General features: G+C 42.0%; 1 protein-coding gene across 2 annotated transcripts in view; it reads left to right on the top strand.

Moving 5' to 3' along the window:
• Positions 1 to 23,143, top strand: part of LOC137324441 (alpha-actinin-2) — an 81,598-nt gene extending 58,455 nt beyond the window's left edge. Inside the window, exons 13-21 of one of the 2 annotated variants that reach the window (XM_067988717.1) lie at positions 5,914 to 6,022; positions 11,582 to 11,722; positions 12,489 to 12,671; positions 13,744 to 13,878; positions 16,701 to 16,880; positions 17,699 to 17,845; positions 20,449 to 20,514; positions 21,036 to 21,194; positions 22,134 to 23,143. In XM_067988717.1, the coding sequence (XP_067844818.1) occupies positions 5,914 to 6,022; positions 11,582 to 11,722; positions 12,489 to 12,671; positions 13,744 to 13,878; positions 16,701 to 16,880; positions 17,699 to 17,845; positions 20,449 to 20,514; positions 21,036 to 21,194; positions 22,134 to 22,292 (1,279 nt within the window). In that variant the 3' untranslated portion in view covers positions 22,293 to 23,143. Of the gene's footprint in view, positions 1 to 5,913; positions 6,023 to 11,581; positions 11,723 to 12,488; positions 12,672 to 13,743; positions 13,879 to 16,700; positions 16,881 to 17,698; positions 17,846 to 19,930; positions 20,009 to 20,448; positions 20,515 to 21,035; positions 21,195 to 22,133 lie in introns of both variants that reach the window. The other variant, XM_067988718.1, reaches the window with a different exon arrangement.
• The last annotated feature ends 4,423 nt before the right edge of the window (positions 23,144 to 27,566 follow it).

The following is a 27,566-nucleotide window of genomic DNA, read 5'->3' as shown; positions in this document are numbered from 1 at the left end:
AATCATCAATACTGCTGTAAGTGAGACAGCAGTATAACCTGAATCATTCTCCTGAGAGATTGAGGGGATGTGTAACTATAATTGGCAGATTATAATAAAAACTACATATCTGTTAAACAGAGACAGAAATATTTTTTGCTCCTTAAACATTACAAAGAATTCATCCTGTTTTGATTTCTTTTCAGAGGATAATTTATTGTCTTCAAAAAAGAAATGTGTATGTTTGTTTGAAAGACATTTATATCGTGCTTTGTTCTGTTTGCCAAACACACTCATTACAATAGTGCCCCTTTAGAAATAGCCAACAAGGAAACAGAATAAAATCCAAACCAAAACCATGTTTTGAGGTAATCTGGCTTGAGTTTGTTTTCTTTAGTATAAATTTGAGTTATCTTATTGAGACCATAATAATAGCTCTTAATTGTTGATTTTTGTGATCATTTGGGGCCAGAGGGCAAGCACTCAATGAGCTGTAATTTAAAATGAAAAGAATGCTTTGATTTTAGATGGCCCAGTCACTCTAGTGGCAAACTGACATTGTCTTTTGTCCCCAACAGATGTTTAAACTCCTTCACTTTAAATAGCATGCTGCATCTCTAGGGTCACTGAAAGTGACTTCAGTGTTCTACAAAACCTGCACCTACCTAAAAATAGAATATTGTAGCCCTCTTTGGCAGGGTGTGTTGAAAATCAGTCTCTTGCTTCTGAACCCATCTGGTTCACTAATGTCCTTTAGGGAAGGAAGCCTGCCGCCCTTACCCGGTCTGGCCTATATGTGACTCCAGACCCACAGCAATGTGGTTGATTCTTAATTGCCCTCTGAAATGGCCTAGCAAGCCACTCAGTTGTAAAATCTCGCTACGAAAAGTCAGAATAAGAATAAAACCGGACGGACCACCCGGCATCGGACCACTAGGCACCGGACACGACAACGGCAAAAAAACACCAAGCCCAGTCGACCCTGCAAGGTCCTCCTTACTAACATCTGGGGACTTGTGCCAAAATTGGGAGAGCTGTCCCACAGACTAGTCAAGCAACAGCCTGACATAGCCATACTCACAGAATCATATCTTTCAGCCAACGTCCCAGACTCTTCCATCACCATCCCTGGGTATGTCCTGTCCCACCGGCAGGACAGACCCACCAGAGGTGGCGGTACAGTGATATACAGTCAGGAGGGAGTGGCCCTGGGAGTCCTCAACATTGACTCTGGACCCCATGAAATCTCATGGCATCAGGTCAAACATGGGCAAGGAAACCTCCTGCTGATTACCACCTACCGTCCTCCCTCAGCTGATGAATCAGTCCTCCTCCATGTTGAACACCACTTGGAGGAAGAACTGAGGGTAGCAAGGGCACAAAATGTACTCTGGGTGGGGGACTTCAATGTCCATCACCAAGAGTGGCTCGGTAGCACCACTACTGACCGAGCTGGCCGAGTCCTGAAGGACATAGCTGCTAGACTGGGTCTGCGGCAGGTGGTGAGCGAACCAACACGAGGGAAAAACTTACTTGACCTCGTCCTCACCAATCCACCTGTCGCAAATGCATCTGTCCATGACAGTATTGGTAGGAGTGACCACCGCACAGTCCTCGTGGAGATGAAATCCCGTCTTTGCACTGAGGACACCATCCAACGTGTTATGTGGCACTACCACCGTGCTAAATGGGATAGATTCAGAACAGATCTAGCAGCTCAAAATTGGGCATCCATGAGGCGCTGTGGGCCATCAGCAGCAGCAGAATAGTATTCCAGCACAATCTGTAACCTCATGGCCCGGCATATTCCTCGCTCTACCATTACCAACAAGCCAGGGGATCAACCCTGGTTCAATGAGGAGTGTAGAAGAGCATGCCAGGAGCAGCACCAGGCGTACCAAAAAATGAGGTGCCAACCTGGTGAAGCTACAACTCAGGACTACATGCATGCTAAACAGCGGAAGCAATATGCTATAGACAGAGCTAAGCGATTCCACAACCAACGGATCAGATCAAAGCTCTGCAGTCCTGCCACATCCAGTCGTGAATGGTGGTGGACAATTAAACAACTAACGGGAGGAGGAGGCTCTGCAAACATCCCCATTCTCAATGATGGCGGAGTCCAGCACGTGAGTGCAAAAGACAAGGCTGAAGCGTTTGCAACCATCTTCAGCCAGAAGTGCCAAGTGGATAATCCATCTCAGCCTCCTCCCAATATCCCCACCATCACGGAAGCCAGTCTTCGGCCAATTCGATTCACTACACGTGATATCAAGAAACGGCTGAGTGCACTGGATACAGCAAAGGCTATGGGCCCCGACAACATCCCAGCTGTAGTGCTGAAGACTTGTGCTCCAGAACTAGCTGCGCCTCTAGCCAAGCTGTTCCAGTACAGCTACAACACTGGCATCCACCCGACAATGTGGAAAATTGCCCAGGTATGTCCTGTCCACAAAAAGCAGGACAAATCCAATCCGGCCAATTACCGCCCCATCAGTCTACTCTCAATCATCAGCAAAGTGATGGAAGGTGTCGTCGACAGTGCTATCAAGCGGCACTTACTCACCAATAACCTGCTCACCGATGCTCAGTTTGGGTTCCGCCAGGACCACTCGGCTCCAGACCTCATTACAGCCTTGGTCCAAACATGGACAAAAGAGCTGAATTCCAGAGGTGAGGTGAGAGTGACTGCCCTTGACATCAAGGCAGCATTTGACCGAGTGTGGCACCAAGGAGCCCTAGTAAAATTGAAGTCAATGGGAATCAGGGGGAAAACTCTCCAGTGGCTGGAGTCATACCTAGCACAAAGGAAGATGGTAGTGGTTGTTGGAGGCCAATCATCTCAGCCCCAGGGCATTGCTGCAGGAGTTCCTCAGGGCAGTGTCCTTGGCCCAACCATCTTCAGCTGCTTCATCAATGACCTTCCCTCCATCATAAGGTCAGAAATGGGGATGTTCGCTGATGACTGCACAGTGTTCAGTTCCATTCGCAACCCCTCAGATAATGAAGCAGTCCGAGCCTGCATGCAGCAAGACCTGGACAACATCCAGGCTTGGGCTCATAAGTGGCAAGTAACATTCGCGCCAGATAAGTGCCAGGCAATGACCATCTCCAACAAGAGAGAGTCTAACCACCTCCCCTTGACATTCAACGGCATTACCATCGCCGAATCCCCCACCTTCAACATCCTGGGGGTCACCATTGACCAGAAACTTAACTGGACCAGCCATATAAATACTGTGGCTACGAGAGCAGGTCAGAGGCTGGGTATTCTGCGGCGAGTGACTCACCTCCTGACTCCCCAAAGCCTTTCCACCATCTACAAGGCACAAGTCAGGAGTGTGATGGAATACTCTCCACTTGCCTGGATGAGTGCAGCTCCAACAACACTCAAGAAGCTCGACACCATCCAAGATAAAGCAGCCCGCTTGATTGGCACCCCATCCACCACCCTAAACATTCACTCCCTTCACCACCGGCACACTGTGGCTGCAGTGTGCACCATCCACAGGATGCACTGCAGCAACTCGCCAAGGCTTCTTCGACAGCACCTCCCAAACCCGCGACCTCTACCACCTAGAAGGACAAGGGCAGCAGGCGCATGGGAACAACACCACCTGCACGTTCCCCTCCAAGTCACACACCATCCCGACTTGGAAATATATCGCCGTTCCTTCATTGTCGCTGGGTCAAAATCCTGGAACTCCCTTCCTAACAGCACTGTGGGAGAACCGTCACCACACGGACTGCAGCGGTTCAAGAAGGCGGCTCACCACCACCTTCTCGAGGGCAATTCGGGATGGGCAATAAATGCCGGCCTTGCCAGCGACGCCCACATCCCGTGAACGAATAAAAAAAAACTTGGTATGATCAAAGGACATGCGGACCAGTAGACTTGATATGGATCGCTTATTTTATCTGAGTCCATTCTCTCAGTTTACAATGAAGAGGCAGGGTCAGGCTGTAAGGCCCCTTCCAGATTATGAGCTAAGCAGCATTGCAACAGTTACTAGTATTTAAATCACATCTCTTTTGTTTTATGTTTTGGTCCTTCAAAGGACCAATAGTTTGATCAGTTTGGGTTTTAGATGCTGCTGGGACTTTGGTCTAGACACCGAAGGACCGAAAATCCTCAGCCCCGCTCCGCTAGTGGAATTGCAGTGGAGTGGGCACCTCTGACTTCTGCTCCTGCGCACCGCCCACCCCCTCGCAAGAGTATCCAGGTCACTTAATGGTACACATTGGGCACATGCCAGAGGAGGGGACAGAAAAAGCGGTGTTGACAAGCTGCTCTTTTGGCGGCTGGTACCACCAGCGTACAATTTTATTTAATCAGCCCGATTGGCCCCCACTTTATTTATAAGGAGGCCAATATCACTAATAAGCTAGGATTTTGATTGGGAGTTCAGACCAACTCCCAAACCTGGTTCCTCAAGGGGTCCTACTTCCACCACTGAAAGGATCTGTGCACCGGATTCATCCTGGCACCCAGGTCGCCGGGTATTAGTGAGGCCATGTCCAAGGAATTTGCCCTCTTAGCGTATAATGCAAGGCACCATGTTTGGGGCATATATAAGTTCTGCCTATCCCAGGTAGATTGGCTGCAGGCAGGATTCTGAGTGGCCCATATCCTGTCTCCATTGGGCCTCTTGTGTCTGACTTCGACCCCAGGAGCACCATTGGGGGAGCTGAGGAATTTTGGCCCATTTCTGTAATTTTTCATGCTGAATTTTTGTGAAACAAGTCTACTTTTTAAACTATAGCTATTTGAAAACGGTCTGAAATCATTGCACAAATTTCACACGTTACAGGGAAAAAAATTCTGCTTTCATTACAAGTGATGACTTGCAAATGCCAAATACATCTTTTGTATTTCCAAACCACACCATACTAAGAGAAGCCAAGACTATAATTCATTCTGTGTTATGTATCCTCATCTAAACAGATGTGATAAATTGAAAATGAGTGTCTTTTAAAAGACCTCACTGTGTGTGGAAGAGCACCATCAGGAATCTTGAAGGCACTAACTATAAAATCTGGTGTATTGGTCATGGTGCATATATCGTACCAGGCTTTTATACTGGATACCTGGCTGGCTAGAAAATGTCACTTGCACCAAACACGTATCTTACTCTTGTCAAGTTAGCGGTTATTGGATACAAGTTTATCCATTTTTTTTTTACAGTAGGCACTTGAGCACCTTTCCCCATCTTTGGTTCAGATGTGGAGAGGAGCGAAACAAGAAAGCAGTAGAATGATCCCCTTTTGTCCTCAACAACAAATGCCTGTTAAATAGCACATTGGTCTCAGCAGTACCACAGGTCATGTGCACAATCAAACCATGGGAAGTCCAAATGCTCACTGAAAGGAGGCCTAGGGCGACTGCTGTTTATATAATCTTTTGGCCTTGCATCTCCTATTTGAGTGATATAAGCATGCACACGGCACACTGTAATAGCTGGTAACCATTGGGGATATAAAGATTGATGTTGCTGCAAAGCCTATTGACTGATAAGACCAGAATGCAATGCTTAATGTTTCCTGGGGTGTTGAAGTCTAGAATGCTTCATTTTGTCAGTGTAAAGGATCCTTTGGCATTATGTTTGATGGTGTGTGACTGCTGTGACAAGGTAATGAGCTGAAATGCCAAAGTTAATTGGTATTAGGAAAAAATAAAAAGCTGGTGACATGTACCACTAAAAACAGAGAGTACCAAGTGTGACACTATCTGAAATTGCTGCATCTTTAAGTGACTGTAAAGTAACAAACAGGAGTGAACTCCAAACACAGTTTATTACAATAAAAACTTAGCTGTTACAGTACAAACTTTTGAATAAGGCAGTAGATTGAGAGCTATTGCTTTGTTACAATTTTATGAATCCCTAAACTGAGGAATTACAATTCAGCAATCTTATTGATTTTTTTTTTAAAAAGTGAGTTGGATTATCACAATGCCGTTGGAATAAATGAACGATGCCAGAAAATCTGTGATCAGTGGGACAATCTTGGAACTCATACTCAGAAACGGAGAGAGACTTTAGAGGTGAGATTTATTTGATTGATAACTAACTAAATAAAGGTAAGCTCTGAATAAACTCTCTAAACATATCATACATATTAGGACAGGACCACCATTTGTACTTGACACATATCTTATGCAGATGGTTTTATATCTGCACACTGTTATTGTACAACTTATACATAAGAAGGTCAATTTTCTGATTACATGCAGCTGATATTAATGGTTAAGATATCACCGGGCAGGAGGTATGTGTAATAAATTGAATAGCCAGGTGGTGAAAGATAGAATACTAGAGCCTGGTCTTCAGTTGCTTCCAAGCCTTTATACGGAGATCCACATTACCCTCTATGCACCCCCTAGATAAGCTCTCATATAAATGGATACGAGAGTCCCCAATTAATATGCATCACCTGAACACAATTAACACTAATTGATATACTATTAAGTGTATCCGTGTAATTTATGTGTTGTTATAGAACCTTCTTGCTCAACATGGCACAATTTTACCCAGAATTACTGTAATTTCTAAACACTGCCATTGTTGTTTTGTGCTAAGATGTACAGTGGCAGTTTACAGTCACAGCTTTTTGGATGCTGTGAAGATATTGGGGGGTGAAATTTGACTTGGGCGGGGATGCAAAAACGGGCGGTATCGCATCCGCTGCCGTGATATATCCCTGATGTGGAGATGCCAGTGATGGACTGGGGTGGACAAATGTAAGGAATCTTACAACACCAGGTTATAGTCCAACAAATTTATTTTAAAATCACAAGCTTTCGGAGATTATCCCCTTCGTCAGTTGAATGAGTGAAAAGGTTCTCAAATCGCATATCTTATACTATGCTGGGACAGCATCACACCAATCAAAAGGTGTCGTTGTTATTCAAACAGGCCAGTCACGGAGAACAGCACTTCCCAGTACACTGGATTTACATTGTGTCAATTACACAGGCAGGCAGAAAGAAACCCAAAATGGCAGAGAGAGAGAGAGAATATTAAAAAACATATAATTTTTTCCCCCTTTTTGCTGGTGGGGTTACGTGTAGCGTGACATGAACCCAAGATCCCGGTTGAGGCCGTCCTCATGGGTGCGGAACTTGGCTATCAACTTCTGCTCGACGATTTTGCGTTGTCGTGTGTCTCGAAGGCCGCCTTGGAGAACGCTTACCCGAAGATCGGTGGCTGAATGTCCTTGACTGCTAAAGTGTTCCCCGACTGGGAGGGAACCCTCCTGTCTGGCGATTGTTGCGCGGTGTCCGTTCATCCGTTGTCGCAGTGTCTGCATGGTCTCGCCAATGTACCATGCTCCGGGGCATCCTTTCCTGCAACGTATGAGGTAGACAACATTGGCCGAGTCACAGGAGTATGAACCATGTACCTGGTGGGTGGTATCCTCTCGTGTGATGGTGGTATCCGTGTCGATGATCTGGCATGTCTTGCAGAGGTTGCCGTGGCAGGGTTGTGTGGTGTCGTGGACGCTGTTCTCCTGAAAACTGGGTAACTTGCTGCGAACGATGGTCTGTTTGAGGTTGGGTGGCTGTTTATATGTGATATATCCCATCCAATATTCAATCCCATTGAAGTCACTGGAACTGAATATCCGACGGGATGTATAACTGGCGGCAGGTGTGATCCTGCCCGATTTGCATCTCAGCCCAAGTCGAATTTCACCCCCGTAGTCTTATCATTGCATCACATGGCTCAATATTAGCAGGAAAACACATGACCTGTAAGTGTAATTTGTAATTGTAATCCTTTGTAATTGTGTGTTACTGTACCAATGCCAAGTATTGTCCTGAGAGAGTAGAGAATAACGTATATTCCTTTTCCTCCCTCCTCTCCATTCTCCTCCACTTCTGAATGTGTTGACTCCTTATTGGTCCAAAGGCGGTGGACATTCTCTGGTATCTCACCCAAGTGCTTGTATTATGTGTGATCCCCAATAGTGAGCATCAGCAGGATATTGAACAGTGTTGGCATCCCATGATGGTCACACACATGCACTTCCAGTGGGGAACGGAAATCCTTACTTTTTTTTTCCCACTCCCTAACCCAGGGCCAGTGAGACCAATTGAATTGCACTCCACTGAGGACCTAGCTGAGATCAAGCAACTACGCACAGACTTCAGAAGGATCTGGGATCTTCCTGACCAGCCACTCACTGGATAAACACACTAATCTGTCAGAGTTTTCACACATTCTTTTAATGTTCTTGCTCCACTAAAAGGAGAAGACTTAGTTCTTGGTGCATTTGTGAACACTACCTTGTCCCCTTAACACAATCCGTTTCACCAGGTTTCAACTAGTTTTCTCATAGGACATTGGGTTCTTTTTAACATTGTGCAAACACAGAACAAGTCATGTCTCTGGTTCACATATAGGTAATAAGTGATGTCACCTCACCAACCTTTTGAGAAACAATGTACCAGATCTGTAAAGAATAACAAATATTTCCTCTCCTTTAGCCAAGGACAGATGCATTCCAATATGTCTGCTGTTTTCATTAGTGTATCAGCAAGGAGTGATGTACCACCTCAATAACTTGAGCTGGATTGAGGGAATTTTTATCAATTTTGGAAGTGTTTGCTCTCATGTTGGCTACCTTAGAAAAAGGACACCTAATGATCCATCAGTGCATCTGCTTGTGAATCCACAAATTGCTTCAACATGATTTGTCACACTATTGTACCTTTCTAAAAAGTACACCCATCCACTGATGTGCTATTTTAGACACCACGTTTGCTCTTCATATTTGCCAGACATTGAGTTTAGTTTTAAACTGTCTGATGAGGCAGTGAAGGAGGAATGATGGACAAGTGAATAAACCAGTGCTATGCTCTTGCAATATTGTGTTGCCACAAAAAAAGAATAATCTATGTAGGTTATACAGTTCTTAGACAAAAGTTATTGAAATGAATCAAAATACCCCTAATGGCAGGCAGATTTGAATCCAAGCTCTTTGGAGACTCATAGCAGAAGGAAACTCCATTCATGCTGCTGAATGAATGTTCCGAAAATCCTTATACGTGACAGTTGTTGTACTTTTTAATCTTCCTCAAATAAGCTTATTATTTCTAAAAAGGAATCCTCAGCCCTCTGCCATTTCCAAATTGGACCCTAGACACAGTTCTGACCTGGTCAAACAACATCCCTGCTCCTTGACCTAGTGACTCAAGAAATCCTTACTATATCAAGGCAAAGGAGTAAATATTTATTTTAATTTAAAGTTACTATTTTGAAAAATCCTCTTTTTTTTCCCCCCCCTCTTCTGAAGGCGTTGAATCTTCCTGGGTTACAGTTCCATGAGTAGCAGGAATCCTCTGGTATCTCACCCTCATATCCATTAACAGAAGTGCCCAGATAGTTAGTGATAGTAGGCAGACTAATTGACCGTGGGGGCCATCCTGGCAAGCTGGAACTTGACCATGGCTTCGGTCACTGGACAACAATCAGGAGCAGGAACCCTGGTTGACATTAGTTTCTCTTTTCATAGCCCAGGGATACAGAAGACATTTGTAATGAGAAAAATAATATTTTTGAGGGACTTTTATTGTCCCAGTTGAGGGCAGATTTTAAGCAATTAAATGGAATCTTTGTGCTAGAAATTCTGGGAAGCATGCAGCCTAGAAAGTTGTTGTTAAGGGCTCAATTTTAAACTTAAATTATGGGGGCGGGGGGGGGCTGCGAAAATTGCAGAAATGCAGAGCGGGTTCGGAAGCCGGCTCCAACCCGCCGACTTCAGAGTTTCCCACAGATACACCTGTGTGCGCGCGGGCGTCCCGAATCTGTAAGTCCCGCCGGCAATTAAAGCCAGTGGGATGGTAGTTAAAGAGCCAAATGTACCTCATTGAGGTACTTGAGGAACTTTACTTGTGACATATTAGGTAGTTAGAACGATTTTTAACTTACCTGGGTGGCTTTCCCATGGCTTCTGATTCACGCCTGGTGAAACCAGACGTGAAGGGCCGGATCAGACAAAAAGAAACGAAATAAATTAAATAACAAACCATTGCACAAAATCAACCTACCTTTCCACTCTGCTCCGATGTCTCCCTCTCTGATCTTCCCCTCTTCGTCCCCCCGATTTTCTGTTCCAGTGCCGGGTGATGTGTCTCTTTCTCTTCTTTCTCTTCCTTCTTTCTCTTCCTTCTTTCTTTCTCTTCTTTCTTTCTCTCTCTTCTTTCTTTCTTTTTCCCCCGCACCCCCCACCACCACCTCGGCGTTGCAGCTCCTGTCGGCAGCCAGCCTGTCAATCAGGCAGGCTGCCAGGGGCGAAACCTGGAAAGAACTTTAATCACCATCAATTACATTGCGATCGGGTTGGAAATGGTAAGTTTTTCTTAATTCGGGTTTGCCATGCGCACCTTCACCCCCCTCCCCCTGCTGCCAACCTGCCAACCTTTCAAAATTGAGCCCTAAGTGTCTATGCAGTTGCCCAAGTTCACCACACAGTGGCTCTGTTACAGAAGTGAAGCTACACCTCTAGCATTATTTACATATTTCTCGTGAAATATGGTAGACCTTTGTGAATTGTAGCCTCTTGATCTGCAGAGTGAAGAATGTGCAAAATTACTGCAGAGAGAAGAAAAATCTAAGCTGGTTAAAGATTTAGTTTTTAATATCTTGATCATCTTCTCTAACTTGCAATGGGGTAATTTCTTTTTTGCAATAATGTGACACAAAGCAGTGATTCTATTTTGCCACAGAGCACAGAGGCTATTGCTCATAATTTGATTTACACTCATTTCTGGCTTATTTCACATTGGCGCTCATAATTATGGCAGAGAAGTAGGAAGGAAATGGCCTTGGAATTGTTGTTGAAATTCGAGGAACCATTTTAAACATCTTTGCGAGCCTTAAAAGAAGAGGTCAATAATTCATAAATCCCCAGTTCAACGGGTATGTAAGTTGAACAATTTTTTTTAATATACTGAGAATATGACAAAGAGCAAACTTTATCTTATCTATGAATGGACAATGTTAGAGGTTGATGGACCAGCCAGAATAGGGGGAAGTGGTGTTGGCAGCAACTCCCAAAGCAGATTAAAACAGGTTCTCCACACAACAGTGGGGTATAAAGAACCAATGTAATTAGTACTGAGGGAAGAGGCTAAAAATGTACATGGCTTGAATGTCCTTGTATGAAATGAGCATTATGAACCATAATGCTGTTATATTTAGAGTACATAATCATCCCAGGAAAAACACACAATCACATTTCCCATTTTCTTTCTCCATTGTTTTATCCCCTTGCAAGCCACACTTCTCGTTGGCTAAGAGAGCAAGATCAGCCACTAGGCAGCGTGCAACACCAATTTGACGGATACACTATTTGATTGCCCACATCCCCGCTTCTCCCCTTCCCTGCCCCCTACCAGATTCAAGACCTGAAACTTAGTAATGTAGAGGCTGAGCTACTCCCTTCGCTGTGTGGAGCTCCAGCACAGTGCCACCAACAGTGCCAGTTTGTTCAAAAAAAAATTTGAATATACGCCCATGACTAACAACTCCTAAACTTCACAACCCTTTCATGGCAGTGAGTAAATATTCCTGATCTTTCCAATTGGTTAAACTTTTAGAGAACCGAGAAATTACTGGAAACCATCGATCAGCTCTTCTTGGAGTTTGCTAAGAGGTCTGCCCCCTTTAACAACTGGATAGAAGGAGCAATGGAAGACCTACAAGACATGTTTATTGTTCACACCATTGAAGAGATTCAGGTACAGTATGTTTGCTTAAACAAAATAGTGGATACCAATGGAGCACATTAATGGTATTGGTGTTGATAAGATGTGGTAATTCATTCTAATTGCATGACTTTATGTAGTCATATAGAATTACTGGCTGTGCACTGGAGCCTAGCATGAATGTAATGTCTACAAATACAGCTTCTCATTGCTACTAAACTAAAGCCAACAGTTTTGCATTGTACCCAACGTAATTGGAATTAAAAAAAACCAAAATCCTCAATTTTTGAATCCATTCCATTTTCTTTTTAAAGAAAAATATTTTATATATGTAGTATGAACTTGTTCTTGGGCCTTGCTGTCTGAGGTTGTTTCTGGAGTTTGAAGGGAATCTTTGAAGGAATTATCAGAGTAGATAAAATATCCAGCATCGGTGTTCCAATATAATTACTTTAAAGCAGCAGTTCAGTAATTTGCAGTTCATTGCTCTGACAAACAAAATTACAAAAATCACTAACAGATAATGTGAGCCAACACATTAGTCATGGTTGGGATATTTGTGCATGTGTTTGTGCTTTCTATTAGCTGTGAAATTGCAGTAACATTTACCGATTTATGTGCCTGTTGCCTTCACCAAAAAAACTCTGTTTATTGAAAGCATACCAAAGCAGAAGTAAATACAGATGATTTTATTGTAATTACAACTTTCAAGTTAGTATAAGTGATTTTTTTATCATAATAAAATACTCTACATAAAGTGTAATGCTTCCCCCCCCCCCTCATTTCTCCTGATGTTTAGAGTCTGATAGCAGCCCATGAACAGTTTAAAGCCACCCTGCCGGAAGCAGACAGTGAGAGGCAGGCCATCCTGGGAATCCTTAACGAAGTACAGAAGATTACTCAGACCTATAGCATCTCAACCAAAGTGTCAAATCCTTACAGCATGATATCCTGTGAAGAAATCAGTGCCAAATGGGACAAGGTATCACCAGACAAAATATTCTCACAAATGAATCAATCAGAAATGACTCGGGTCTTAAAAAAAAAACAGAAAGTGCTGTAAATACACAGCATATTCATCAACATCTGAAAAGAGAAGAGAGATGTTAATATTTTGGTTGTAGACTCTTATCAAAACTCATTGCTGAGTTCTTCCCTTCTGATGAAGGGTCTAGACCAACCTTGATTTTTTTTTTCTCTTTCTGTATACGGACAGATCTGCTGTGTAGTTTTAGCACCTTCTGGTTTTATTTCAGATTTGCAAGATTTATTTTTTCTTTACAGCTTGGCTTCATTATGCAGAGAATTGTTGGAGAAAGGAATGCTTTGTTTGAGGCAGAGATCATTGCACCTTTTAGGGGAAAAGTAGACAAGTATTTGAAGCGGTAGAAAATACGGGGCTTTGGGGAGAGAGGAAGCTGGTCGGAATAGTTTTGGATTGCTCTAGCAAAGAGCCAGCACAGATATGTTAGGCTCAATGACCTACTCCTATGTGTAAGCGTCTATGTTGATTGTTCTTATTTGCTCTTAATACATTAGCACAGACTGAGAACAAGTTACCTGCCTCTGTAGCTAGGAAATTAATGAAAATTTGAAGGAGGCAGACACCTTTTGCAATGATGCCCATCACCCCAGATTCATGAAAGTGTAGCAAACTTTTTTTTTAATTTTTAATGTACCTTTTAAAACTCCGTCCATTTTAACATCTAATGGACTGAATGCTCAAAGGAAAATGGTAAATTGCAAGTACTGAACACGTTAGCAGAAAATAGCTTTGCCTTCCTGTTATTCATTGCATTGCAGTATGGTTTACCACTTCTATTTATCATCACCATTCCATCATTTTCAACAACCTCTGTTCAACATTTGATTCATTTAGATTTAATACTGAAATCACACATGCAATGGATAAGGATTCCTGATGTATTTTTTAATGTCATTTTCAATGATAAGATCATATTTGAGAATGCAAACAAATGATGAAGGCAATATTAATGAGTAGATTAATTGGTTCAGTGTATGTTGAATTAAAACCAAATCATTTTAAATGGCAGGTAAAAAAATTGGTTCCTCAGAGAGACGGGACCCTGCAAGAGGAGCTTGTACGGCAGCATTCTAACGAACGCCTGCGTCGCCAGTTTGCCAGCCAGGCTAATGTCATTGGACCTTGGATTCAGCGTAAGATGGAGGTAAGATAGGAATACTAGTCAGCTTTTAAAATTCAACTCTGAATAGTAAATACAATTTTTCTGTTTTAAAGTATGTCTTATGTTCAACAAAGTGCCTTGCATTTATATAGCACCTTAAATGTAGAAAAGCATCCCAAGGCACATCACAGAGCTGTAAGGAAATAAATGTATGCCAAATCAACAAATAGGCTAGTAGAGGGAGTAATCAAAAACTTGGTCAGAGTTCATCCACCCTTGCAAAGATCCACTTGGTCTGTGTGCTCCAGTAAAATTATTTTAAAATCCTCATCCTCAATTTCAAATCCCACCACGACATTATTCTATCTTACCTCATCAGACTTCTGCAGCCTTAAATTCCTGCTTGCACCTCCGCTCCTCTGACATCAGTTGTCTGCTCACCTCTCTGCTCCAACATTGGCAGCCACACTTTTTCAGCAATTACACCTCTATCCATAAAAACTCCCTTCCTGGATTCCTCTTCCTTGCTAACTCCATCTCTTCAAAAGCCTCATAAAAACCCAACTCTTGGACCATGCTTTTAGCTGCACACAATACCTCTTTTTTTCTGATCTTGTTCTTTTTCTCCCTCCTGCTTGGCATTGACCCTTTCCCTCCACTGTGTAAAGCACGTCAAGGCATCTTTCTGTATATGAGGAGCACTGTAGAAGTGTAAGTTGTTGTGGAACAGTCACAAGTTCACAAGATACATACAAATGAGGGAGGTCATTTGGCCCAACTGAGCTCATCCATCCAACAGACCTAGTAATATAATTAAGCTTTTTCTCATTGCTGCCTCACAGTGATTTGACATGTTAAGTGTTGAAACTACTATCACTGTAATGCTGAAGACTTGTGCTCTAGAACGAGCCACGCCTCTAGCCAAACTGTTCCAGTACAGCTACAACATTGGCATCTACCCGACAATGTGGAAAATTGCCCAGGTATGTCCTGTCCACAAAAAGCAGGACAAATCCAATCCGGCCAATGACCGCCCCATCAGCCTACTCTCAATCATCAGCAAAGTGATGGAAGGTGTCGTCGACAGTGCTATCAAGTGGCACTTACTCGCCAATAACCTGCTCACCGATGCTCAGTTTGGGTTCCGCCAGGACCACTCTGCTCCAAACCTCATTACAGCCTTGGTCCAAACATGGACAAAAGAGCTGAATTCGAGAGGTGAGGTGAGAGTGACTGCCTTTGACATCAAGGCAGCATTTGACCATGTGTGGCACCAAGGAGCCCTAGTAAAATTGAAGTCAATGGGAATTAGAGGGAAAACTCTCCAGTGGCTGGAGTCATACCTAGCACAAAGGAAGATGGTAGTGATTGTTGGAGACCAATCATCTCAGCCCCAGGATGTTGCTGCAGGAGTTCCTCAGGGCAGCGTCCTAGGCCCAACCATCTTCAGCTGCTTCATCAATGACCTTCCCTCCATCATAAAGTCAGAAATGGGGATGTTCGCTGATGACTGCACAGTGTTCAGTTCCATTTGCAACCCCTCAGATAATGAAGCAGTCCGTGCCCGCATGCAGCAAGACCTGGACAACATCCAGGCTTGGGCTGATAAGTGGCAAATAACATTCGCACCACACAAGTGCCAGGAAATGACCATCTCCAACAAGAGAGAGTATAACCACCTCCCCTTGACATTTAACGGCATTACCATCACCGAATCCCCCACCATCAACATCCTGGGGGTCAGCATTGACCAGAAACTTAACTGGACCAGCCATATAAATACTGTGGCTACAAGAGCAGGTCAGAGACTGGGTAGTCTTTGGCGAGTGACTCACCTCCTGACTCCCCAAATCCTTTCCACCATCTACAAGGCACAAGTCAGGAGTGTGATGGAATACTCTCCACTTGCCTGGATGAGTGCAGCCCCAACAACACTCAAGAAGCTCGACACCACCCAGGACAAAGCAGCCCGCTTGATTGGCACCCCATCCACCACCCTAAACATTCACTCCCTTCACCACTGGCGCACTGTGGCTGCAGTGTGTACCATCCACAGCAGCAACTCGCCAAGGCTTCTTTGACAGTACCTCCCAGACCCGCGACTTCTACCACCTAGAAGGACAAGGGCAGCAGGCACATGTGAACAACACCACCTGCACGTTCCCCTCCAAGTCACACACCATCCTGACTTGAAAATATATTGCTGTTCCCTCATCATCGCTGGGTCAAAATCCTGGAACTCCCTTCCTAACAGCACTGTGGGAGAACCTTCACCACACAGATTGCAGCAGTTCAAGAAGGCGGCTCACTACCACGTTCTCGAGGGGATTTAGGGATGGGCATTAAATGCTGGCCTGGCCAGCAAAGCTCACATCCCATGAACGAATTTTTAAAAAACGTCCAGATCCAGTATATAGCATTTTTCTTTTTGTGAAGAAAAGCATTACAGTGAGACTACCATGGGAGCCAATTGTGATGGATAGTGCACATATGCCACCCAGTTGAGAATTGATTTCTTAAACACATATAGCTCCCTGCTGCTGTTCGTACCATAATCAGGGCAGGAAATAAAATGAGACATTGAAGAATTTTCAAACTGTTCATTGTGATATGTCACCTGAGTGTATTTGGTGTTCTGCAATGACTTGCACCCATTCCATTATTTATTTAATCATCAAGATCGCTTTGAGCACCTTCCTAATGAATGTGGATTTGGCTTACAAGTTTAAATTCAATGGTAGCTTGTACTCCAGTTAGGATGCAAAGTAAAATAGCTCAAAAATTGAACAAAACATATTCTGATTAAGTCTCATATTGGTCTTTGAAGGCTGAATATTATTGTAACTCTTAGAATTTAAATACAGGAAATAGCTCAAAGTTCTATTGAAATGAGTGGAACCCTGGAAGATCAGATGAACCAACTGAAGCAGTACGAGGAGGTCATCATTAACTACAAATTCAACGTTGACAAACTGGAAGGAGACCATCAACTTATTCAGGAGGCCCTCATCTTCGATAACAAGCACACCAATTATACCATGGAGGTACTGGGTGGATGTTATTGTGAAGGTTGTGCTACAGAGGAGGTTTTTTTGTGTGGTTTCATTGTGAATGAGTGAGCTATAAAGAATGTGTGTTATATCTGAAGTGCTTCAAAGGCCAGTCACTCCAGATTGCCCGTTACATCTTCCAGCAGCCAAGCAATATATTGGAACTAGCAGAGGTTTGGAATCTGATCTTCAGCCTGTCCTCTCTACTGGAGCAGGTGTGTAGTGCAAGGAGAATAGGGGAGAAAAAATTTTCAAAATAAATCCGGGACAATCTCTTGACCCAATGGAATACAAGTTCTTAAAAACATGTTTCTTCCTTAAAATAGTTTGTGGGGAATTTTTTAGTATTTTGTAAGATGCTTAGACCACCCTTGGACTTGTTTTTAATTTTGGACAGCTTAAATATTTGGTGATTAAGTGCAGTCACCTATTAGAGAAACATTAGCACCAATGCTGATTCAACATCAGGTCCGATGTTTGTAAGGAGAATAAAATGCATGTTAGATCCTCCCACCCATCTAATAGAAATGATAAACAAACGTAAGAACAATATGAACTTCATCCTCACTATCACCTGACCCACGGGAGCCAACCTTTTTCATGTTGTAACAAAAGGCTTGTTAAAGTCGATTTCACGTAACATAGCACAAAACATAATCTCAAAATATTTAAGAGCAATGTGCCATGTGTAGTAGCCTTTTAACCTGAAAAAGTACTCCGTGATTTGAGTCTTGTGTTCAGGTGAGGTATATTTACATCTTAAGTTTGTTGCTATGGCAATTTTAAACTTTTTTTTTTACTAATTTCGGTAGCACATCCGTGTTGGCTGGGAGCTGCTTCTTACCACAATTGCCAGGACTATCAATGAGATTGAGACCCAGATTCTAACCAGAGATGCCAAAGGAATCACCCAGCAACAAATTAATGAATTCCGATCTTCATTCAGTCACTTTGACAGGGTACAGTGTTCCTTTTATCTAGCATGACGCTTTTAATATCAGTATGTTAAACATCTGTTGGAAGTAGACACTCACATTTTATGGTGGCTTATTGTGTCACTTTTTCTCTCCTGTGAAGCGTTGTTGTTTCCGCAGCTCTTCCACCAAAGTTACGGTGGACAAGCAGGAGAACTCCAGTGGAAATTCACCCAGCATTGTTTTAATATAACATTACTGACCAGACGGAAGTTTTCAGACAGACTGTGCATCTTGTTAGCTGTCAGAGTGATGAGAAACCCTTTTCAGATTCAAAATTCATTAACAACATCAATAGAAAACAAAATTGTGTACATTTCCCATGATGACTACTATATAAACTAGATTTGGTGAAGATCATTGGAGCATACCAACTCCTAATTTGCATTATTACTTCTAAAATAACAATTATAAAAACAATTATACTATTCAGTTCAGAAATTATCCTGCAGTTCCTTTAAGGGTCACTGACAGAGTGTGATCTAATTCATATGAAGTGTCAACTGTAGACTGTGATAATTCTCCTAGATTGTCCCCTTTCTATTCATATGGTTAGCTGTGCTTACTTTAGTTTCTAGCCCTGAAACTGTTCGATTGAACCCACTGTAGAATATATTGTAAGTGCATGTAACTGAACTAGCTAATACCTCAAGATAGATTACTATAAACCTGAAATTAATTCATGCACCAGTTTGTTCTGATGAGTAACAGTTTCATTAAACCCTGAAAATGACAATGTTGGCTACTGATAACATGGTCCTTCTCTATTGCAACCCACCTTTTATTGTACTAGTGTTCCACTGTTGAAGATGTTCTAAATTGATCTGGCTTACTAATTTTGGATTGGTTTGCTTTTAAACCCCGTTTGTGTGAATGGGTGATCCATATATTGAAAAATTAAAAAATGAGAGGATATGGGGAAACAGCAGGAAAATGGGACTAAATATATAGCTATTTCAGAGAGCCGGCAGAGGCACGATGGGCTGAATGGCCTCTTCCTGTGCTGTTAAATTCTATGGTCCCCAAATTCCTGGATGGCGGGGTGGTGGGAAGAAAGAGTTTGTTTCACTGGTGCTAGTGCAGCAGAATCTTCACCCACCAGAACCTCAGACCAGAGATCCCATCCAAATCGTGGGATGGGGCGGCATTTGCATGGCTGGTGCCTGCAAGGATGCATCAGCTGCGCTCGCCCCAATCCGCCTTTGTAAGATGGAGTGGTCCAAAGCTGCTCCGCCAGAAGTTCCCAAAAGTCCAATGGAGCCGAAGAAAATATTTTTTTAGTCTTCGGCTCCAATAGGAGACTTTGAGCTTCCAGACAAGGTAATTGATCCCCTCCAATATGAATTACCTTATTGTATTGAAGGTTTGGGCCCTTTCAGTAGGCCTCATAGAGACTCGCACCAGCTCTCAGCTGACAAGAGTTACACTGAGACCTTTCTAGAGCAGAATTTATTGTGTGGCTTGTGATCTGTCAATGTCTATCCGACTGGAATTCGAAAGGCCAGGGTAAACGTGGTGGAATCCTGGTGGAACTGGACCACTCCTGTGCAGAAATCTAGCTTCCCACCCTTTTCAGCCCCAGGAATTTTGGGGCCTATGATTATTCACATTTATGATTATTCACATTTAAGTCTAAGACACATGCAACAAAGTACCTATAGCTGTTAGTTTTAGTTGGAAATGTTTACTACCCTGAATTTTCTGTAATAACTTTATTTGTACATAAATTTTATTGCATAAAATACAGCACACTTTAATATAGAAGATATATGGTTATTTAAAAGAAAAGCTGAAACAACATTTAGGACAGGTGGAATGCAAAAGCAACTGCATCTCCAATTTACATATGTCCTATTCATGTTGTAATGGACTTGGTGTAAGTACTGAGTAATTATAAGTACTGAGTACTTTCAATACTTTAGTACTTCGTTCCAATGTTCTAATTAGCATTAACTGAGTGAGTTGTGGTTTTGATCTTAGTTGATATGGTGCATGCTGTAGTTAATAATAAACACACTATCATTATGTTATGCATATTGCATGCCGCAACTAACTTGTGTGCAATACTAGGATGATTCTGGCAAACTGCAACCAAAAGAATTCAAAGCCTGCCTCATCAGCCTTGGACATGTTGGAAATGATAAACAGGTACTAACTGGACTGTGCTTTATTTTTCTTTCTTTATACAAGTAAAACTGTGCTAAATTACTCTATTTTCTTTTTCCTTTTAAATTTGTGATGTGGCCTTGTTATCCATCTTTTTTTGGTCTATGTCAATGTTTTTTTTTCCTCTTTGCTTCATGTTCATCCCATGGTTGTCCCTCCCATTTGTCTGGTATGTCTGTGTGTTAGTCACTCTCTTCCCGCTCACAACAATGATGCTCCTATCGAACTGCTTCTCACCTGCCTTATTTGGAACTGCTGAATCCTTGGGACTTTAAATGATCCTTTTGACTCTGGCCCCTCCTTGGTGTCCTACCTCATCACCCACACACTACGGGATCTGGGGGCTGCCTGCTACTGATCTGCTTTACTGGAAATCCCTCAATCTTTCATCTGTTCCTTTTACTTGCTGATCTGCTCAATAGAAGAAGAATGGAGCGATGGAGCCAGATGATCTCAGAGCTTGTCTCATCTCGATGGGCTTCGATCTGGTATGATAGATGCATGTTTAATATACCTGAGGTTACAAATAATTCTTGGGATTACCATCCATTTTGAATTAACATAATCTGAACTGGTACATTTAATAGTATACAGATGACCTTAGCCCAAGATTGTAGTAAACCAACAGTTGACTATCAGTTTCTGATATTATGCAGAAAATATATCTCCTACAATTAAGAGTTTCCTGCTGTGACCAATAGTGGCATCAGTTACTGTAGGTCACCATTGTCCATTCCGGTAGCCTCACTGTTGACCCCAGTGGGATTTTGTTTAAAAAGCCAGATTCCACTGATAAACAGAACAGGTTTTTATTCCCTTGAACATTTTTGATAAGATTGTGTATCTGAAAACTTGCAAATCCCTCGCAAGTTACACTATTGCCACTCCTTACTGAGAAGATTGGCCAGGAAAGAAAATAAAGGCTTTGTTGTATTTCCTTATGGTATCGGACCCTCCTATGTCTTCCTGTTTATTCTTTCGCATTTCAAATCTGCAACTTTTTCTGTAGGGTGAGGTTGAGTTTACTCGGATCATGAACCTAATTGATCCAAACAATACTGGCATGGTGTCCTTCCAGTCCTTCGTCGCCTTCATGACCCGAGAGACTGCTGACACAGATACAGCAGAGCAGGTCGTGGCTTCCTTCAGGATTCTGGCTGGAGATAAGGTAAGTTCTGGGTTCTTTTAAATAAGAAATGATAGAATGGGGTATTCCCTTTTGCATATTATAAAATGAAGCCCCATTAAAGTTTGCTGATAAATTAGGTGTAATGAATAGCTAGTTTTCGCAGCTGATTGTCTGGTTATTGATCATCTAGTTCAAAGCTCCAGTCCTGAGATGGTGCCGGGTACAGGGAAAGAAGCTTAGACTTACAGTTGGGTCAGCCACTCTGGCCAATTGCCACACAAAAGATCAAACTGGGTAGACTATTTAATTTTAAAAAATAGTTATTTCAAATGTGAACAAAAATTAAAATGAAGACTTTTTAAAAGCATATAGGGGGAGAAATTTGCTCGTGTCGCTCCCAATTTCTGGGTGCTAAATGAGTGTTTGAGGGACACCAGATTGGCATCCGCAGCTCTGTAGTTTTATGCAAATAAGATCCAAGACTCAAACTGGAGCAAGGCTCAGGTGTCTTTGAGTGAGCGTGGGTTCCAAGTGTGCTGCCCATCACGCCAGTTTCTGGCACAAAACCTCCCCAATTTTTCAGTCATAATTCCTTTAAGTCATCTTTGTAAACTGAGAATATTATCTTTGACTAAAATTTTTAAAAGTACTGTCTCCTCTGTTGGTCTGCCTCAGTAAGATTACTTCTTGGTGTAGAGAATGGCAGGCAACCATCTTCCAGGCCTCAATCAATACTGTGCTGCTGTGGGGAGGGAGAAGGTGGAGCGCATGGTTTTTGCTCACTTAGAAAGGGAAATTTGCAGGAAACTTGTCTGTGGGCACCTACACACAGCAATATTGCAGAGGGCATGGGAGCAGGTTGTTTTGACCACATGTGGCACAGTGGAGGCAATGAGAGATTTCCAAGTAAGAAGTTTTAAAAGGTGTTTTTTTTTTTAAGAAGTGACTATGTCAAGCAAAATCTCTTTGTTTATGCAGCCCTACATTCTTGCTGAGGAATTGCGTCGCGAGCTGCCCTCCGAACAGGCTGAATACTGCATTGCCAGCATGCCACCATACAGAGAGTCAGACGGTGTTCCAGGAGCCCTGGACTATGTCTCATTTTCAACTGCGCTCTACGGTGAAAGTGACCTGTAACCAAGGAATCAGAAGCCTGAATATTGTAATGATTATAAGTATAGAACAATGAATAGCCTCGAATGCAATGTTAGAAGTGAATCTCTATAAATAGTGTAGTGCTGTGTGTGACACCAGCAAAATGTGAGGAAAGTAGCATATCCTTGTACGAACTATATTAACAAACAATTTTCAGAAAAATTTAGATTAGGAATTGTTAGCACTGGGTACATATGTGACTGCAAAATCTGATGCAGAACCTATTTTGTTTTAAAACCTGCACATTTACTATTGCTTGGTTTAAAATTGACTTGTATATGAAAGTTCTCTCATTATTGACAGGATCTTTTGTGAGCCGAGTACACTAAATAACTTTTCCACTGATGTTTCAAAATGAGCAGTTTGTAAATCCTGTTGCAATATTTCTAAGGAAAAGCTAAAGTATTCCTCAGTACTGAAGGGGATGTTGTCACAGGAACATAGGAATGCGTAGAATCAGAAGATACCATTGTGGACCACTGGCCAGTCCAGAGTTCAAAAAATACCATATACCGCTCTATCTCTCTGACCCCCTTAATCCTTTTCTCTGGCGAATCTATCTGATACCCGCTTGCATCTGCCAACATCATTTGCCTGAACTACCTCGTGTGTAGTCTGTGCTATACGCTCACCACCCTCTGTGTAAAGTAATTACATCTAAATTGTCTATTCACCTTCTCCCTTCTGAGCTTAAGTCCTTGCCCCTTGTAGTGTTTGTGATTATGTCAATCATATTATTGGGGTTCAATTTATCCATAATTCTTTAAAATCTTGAATACCACAATAATATAAATTGATGTGGTGTCATTGAGGTAGATTTTGACTTAGTGTGATTGTGTAAAACAGGTGCTAGCGAATCGGCAGCCCGTTTTATATCTCTTCCGATTTTTATTTCCATTGAAGTCAGTGGAAATAGAAATTGTGAGAGATGTAAAACGGGCTGCCGACTCGCTATCGCCCGTTTTACACTATTGCACAAATTCAATATCTACCTCATCGATTCTTCCGATTTATTGTAATGTATTCCCAATCTTATATTTTGTATGAATTTTCACATCAGATTTTACAGGATGTGCTTCCAAGCATTTTAAAAGCATGTTCTTTTTTTAAAAAAAAATTTGGACAAAATATCAGCCCAGGCTTTTTGTAGTTCCATACAGTTTGTGAAAACTTTCATAGTTCTAGAAAAGCACCTTGTCTGTCATTGGAATGAAACATTACAGAAAGGAAGAAGTAAGAGTGAAAAAGTTCAACTGACTGCATGCCTGGTATTTTTTCTTATAAAGGTACCTGTCCTTGTAAAATATAACAGTTGACATTTTTAATGCTACTGATGTTTGAAATTTTATTAAAATGAATACTTGTTAAACTGGTTGACTCTGTTATCTTATTTCATAAGACCATTTATTGTTGTGTACTCATTTAATATATACCTGATGCTTTGCTGCAATCCAGACCACAGAACAGCTAAGGTCCAACAGTGCAACTAAAAATGATTTTATTAACACCCAGAGATTTCTTTGTGACAACTTAACCGGTGTGTGTGAATTCTGCCCTGGTTTATGAATAATATAGGCATCTGAATTGAAAGGTCAGGAATTTCCTCAGAGCTGCTCCCGCACCACCACTTTGCAGGAAGCGAGGTCAAAACTCCGTTTACACTAGTAAATGGGGTTTCTGTCTCACTCCCGGTAATATTATGCATCAGAGCAAATCAACTTGGAGGAAATTTCCGGCCAAAGTCGCTCCTTTTCACCCTAGGGTTGCCAACCCTCCAGGATTGTCCTGGAGTCTCCAGGTACTAAAGATTAATCTCCTGGATACTGCTGTGAGCAACCCTGGAGAAAAATCATAGGAGCATTAAAATAAATTGTACGATTTTTTTCATTTTCTTTTAACATTTTCATTTATTAGTTATAAAAATATTGGAGATTGGGAATAAAGATTGTTTAACTGACAGTCAAGAATCATCCAATCGGGTAACGAAGAGTCTGTTGGCTTTTCTGTTGTCGTGGGAAGGCGGTGCACCGCAAGGATGGCCATGTCAGGCGACCGATGTGGGGGAGCGTGAGTGGTTGGAGGCGGGAGTTTGTGTGAAGAAACCTGCAGCAATATGTCCAACCAGCGTGCCAACACTATTTCACCCCCTTTCACAATGGGTACTGAAAGAAACAGAAGAGGAATGAGGCAAAGAGAGAAGCAGGAACATGAAGATATGCTCCAATCTGTCCTAAGCACCACCATGCGGTCCTCACTAGATATTCATTAAAAGTCTTGCATCTATGTGAGCTTCCTGTTTATAACACTTGCTTTGTGGAATGTCACACTTTTCCCATCACACTTTTGCTGTCCCACTTTTCCTGTTACACAGTTGATTGGTACAAAGTAAAACAGCAGCAAATCAAAACTGATGGGGTAGTAGGGACCATGTGAATCAAATGAGAAACAGCTAATGGCTTATTAAAACAACCAATCCTGAATGACCAAATCAGGGGACCCTACCAATAAAATTATTCAAACCATTTTTTGAAAACTTTTTGTCCTTTTTTCTCCATAAATGAAAGTTTTCAGGTTGGCAGGCTGTAGTTTGTGGGGTGCTGCAAGGATCAGTGCTTGGGCCTCAGCTATTTACAATCTATATTAATGACTTAGATGAAGGGATCGAGTGTAATGTATCCAAATTTGCTGACGATACAAAGCCAGGTGGGAAAGTAAGCTGTGAGGAGAACACAGAGTCTGCAAAGGGATATAGACAGGTTAAGTGAGTGGGCAAGAAGGTGGCAGATGGAGTAATGTGGGGAAATGTGAGGTTATTCACTTTGGTAGGAAGAATAGAAAAACAGAATATTTTTTAAATGGTGAGGAACTATTTAATGTTGGTGTTCAGAGGGATTTGGGTGTCCTTGTACACGAAACACAGAAAGTTAACATGCAGGTACAGCAAGCAATAACGAAGGCAAATGGAATGTTGACCTTTATTGTAAGGGAGTTGGAGTACAAGAGTAAGGAAGTCTTGCTGAAATTGTACAGGGCTTTGGTGAGACCAGAACTGGATATACTTGCCTTAGAAGCAGTGCAACAAAAGTTCACTAGATTGATTCCTGGGATGAGAGGGTTGCCTTATGAGGAGCGATTGAGTAGAATGAGCCTATACTTACAATCTATGTAAGATTGTAACTTAATCTTATTATGTTACAAAGTAAGATTTGTATCATCATGAAGACAGAAAAAAATAACATTTCACAATACGTTTACCATAATGATTAAACTTAGCAATAAAATTATATTTTGTGACTTAGATATCCTCATTCGCCTCAGCCTCTCTGAGCATTGGTTGGAGTTGATATTCTTCCAAGAAGTATCCTTCTGCCAGCTAGAACATTAAGAACTACAGATGTGCCTACAATTCCCAGAATGCTGCAATCTGAGCCTGTGCTGTGAGAAATCCCAACATATCAGTGTGATTCTCATGCAACAGATCAAAATATGACTTTCCTTGGGCTTCAGCAGCAATAACACGCTTCTTTCTCTAAATTATTTCAAAATATGCTGGTACATGAACTACAGAATCTTTTTTGAGGTCATGTTTAACAGCAAACATATTTCAAATCTTATTTTTACTTTTTTTTTATTTGAGAGAAAGTCTGGGTCAGTGAGTGGAAAACTTGGAAGACGGTTAGAGCACTTGCCTTTTTTAAATTTATATACTTGCTTTGCTGTCTTCGGGCAGAAATGTTACAAACCTCTTTCCAAATAGTTTCACTTTAGGTCATCCCCCCCGCCCCCCAGCCCACCCCAAATGTTTCCGCCTTAGGTCATCCCCCCCACCCACCCAATATTTGGAACAGTGTAACCCAAGTTCACCACCCCCACTCCCATTGTTCCTCCCATTCCTGCGCCTCCAATCATTTCCAAGAAAACCTGCCAGCCTGAATCTGGTGCCTGCTTCCATCCAACCTGATAGATCTTGCTTATAAATATTAATTAATGACAACCTATTAACATCAAAGATTAGTTCTTTTCATGACAGCAGTTCATTTGGGGAGGGAGAGTGAGCAGAAGCACAAGGGACCAGATTGGCAACCTACAATGACAAGTGTGACCAGGATATGAAGGTGGGTTGTGACAATCAGAGGATGTCATACCATTAAACATCATTAGCAACTGCGAATATTAAAAGAAGTTAGGGAGGAGATAGCAGAGGCACTATTAAATATGGAAATTCACTAGAAAAGGGAATAGTTCCAGAAGACTGGCGGACAGCTAATGTTATTCCTTTATTTAAAAAGGGAGATAGAACAAGTCCAGGGAACTATAGACCAGTTAGCTCAACATCAGTGGTAGGAAAGATAATGGAATCTTTACTTAAAGATGTAATAGAAAGACATATAGACAATGAAAATATAATTAAGAATCGTCAGCACGGATTTCAGAAGGGAAAGTCATGCTTGACAAACCTTAGTGAATTCTTTGAAAAAGTAACAAAAAGAGTAGACCAGGGTAATGTAGTAGATGTAATATATTTAAATTTTCAAAATGCCCTTGATAAGATACTGCATTGTAGACTCATGACTAAGGTCAGAACATGTGGAGTCAAGGGACAGGTAGCAGAATGGATAGCAAGTTGGCTACAAAACAGAAAAGAGAGTAGGGTTTAAGGGGAGCTACTCAGACTTGCAAAAGGTGGGAAGTAGTGTTCCACAGGGATCGGTGCTGGGACCACTGTTGTTCACACTTTACAATAACAATTTGGATTTGAGAATTGGAAGTACAATTTCAAAATTTGCATACAACACCAAATTGAGGGGTATAGTTAATAGAAAGGAAGAATGCGTCAAAATGCAAGAGGATATTAATAAACTTGCAGAATGGACATGTAATTGGAAAATGAATGTTATTATAGATAAGTGTGAGGTGATGCATTTTGGTAGGTCGAATAAGGAGCCCACATAGCAAAGGGATCTAGGGGTACAGATACATAAATCACTAAAAGTAGCGACGGAGGTTAACAAGGCCATAAAAGTAGGCAAATCGAGCACGAGGGCTCATTTCAGAGGGATAAAATTGAAAAGCAAAGAATTTATGTTAAACTCGTATAGAACCATGGTTAGACCACTCTTGGAGTATTGTATACAGTTCTGGCCTCCATGTTATAAAAAGGATATAGAGGCATTGGAGAGGATGCAAAAAAGATTCACAAGGATGATACCAGAACTGAGAGGATATCCTTATCAAGAAAGGCTGAACAGGCTGGGA

The sequence above is a fragment of the Heptranchias perlo genome, chromosome 8 (genome assembly GCF_035084215.1).
Source record: "Heptranchias perlo isolate sHepPer1 chromosome 8, sHepPer1.hap1, whole genome shotgun sequence".
NCBI classification, from domain to species: domain Eukaryota; kingdom Metazoa; phylum Chordata; class Chondrichthyes; order Hexanchiformes; family Hexanchidae; genus Heptranchias; species Heptranchias perlo.
The sequence above is the reverse complement of the archived record's forward strand: the minus strand, read 5'-3'. Positions and strand labels throughout refer to the sequence as shown.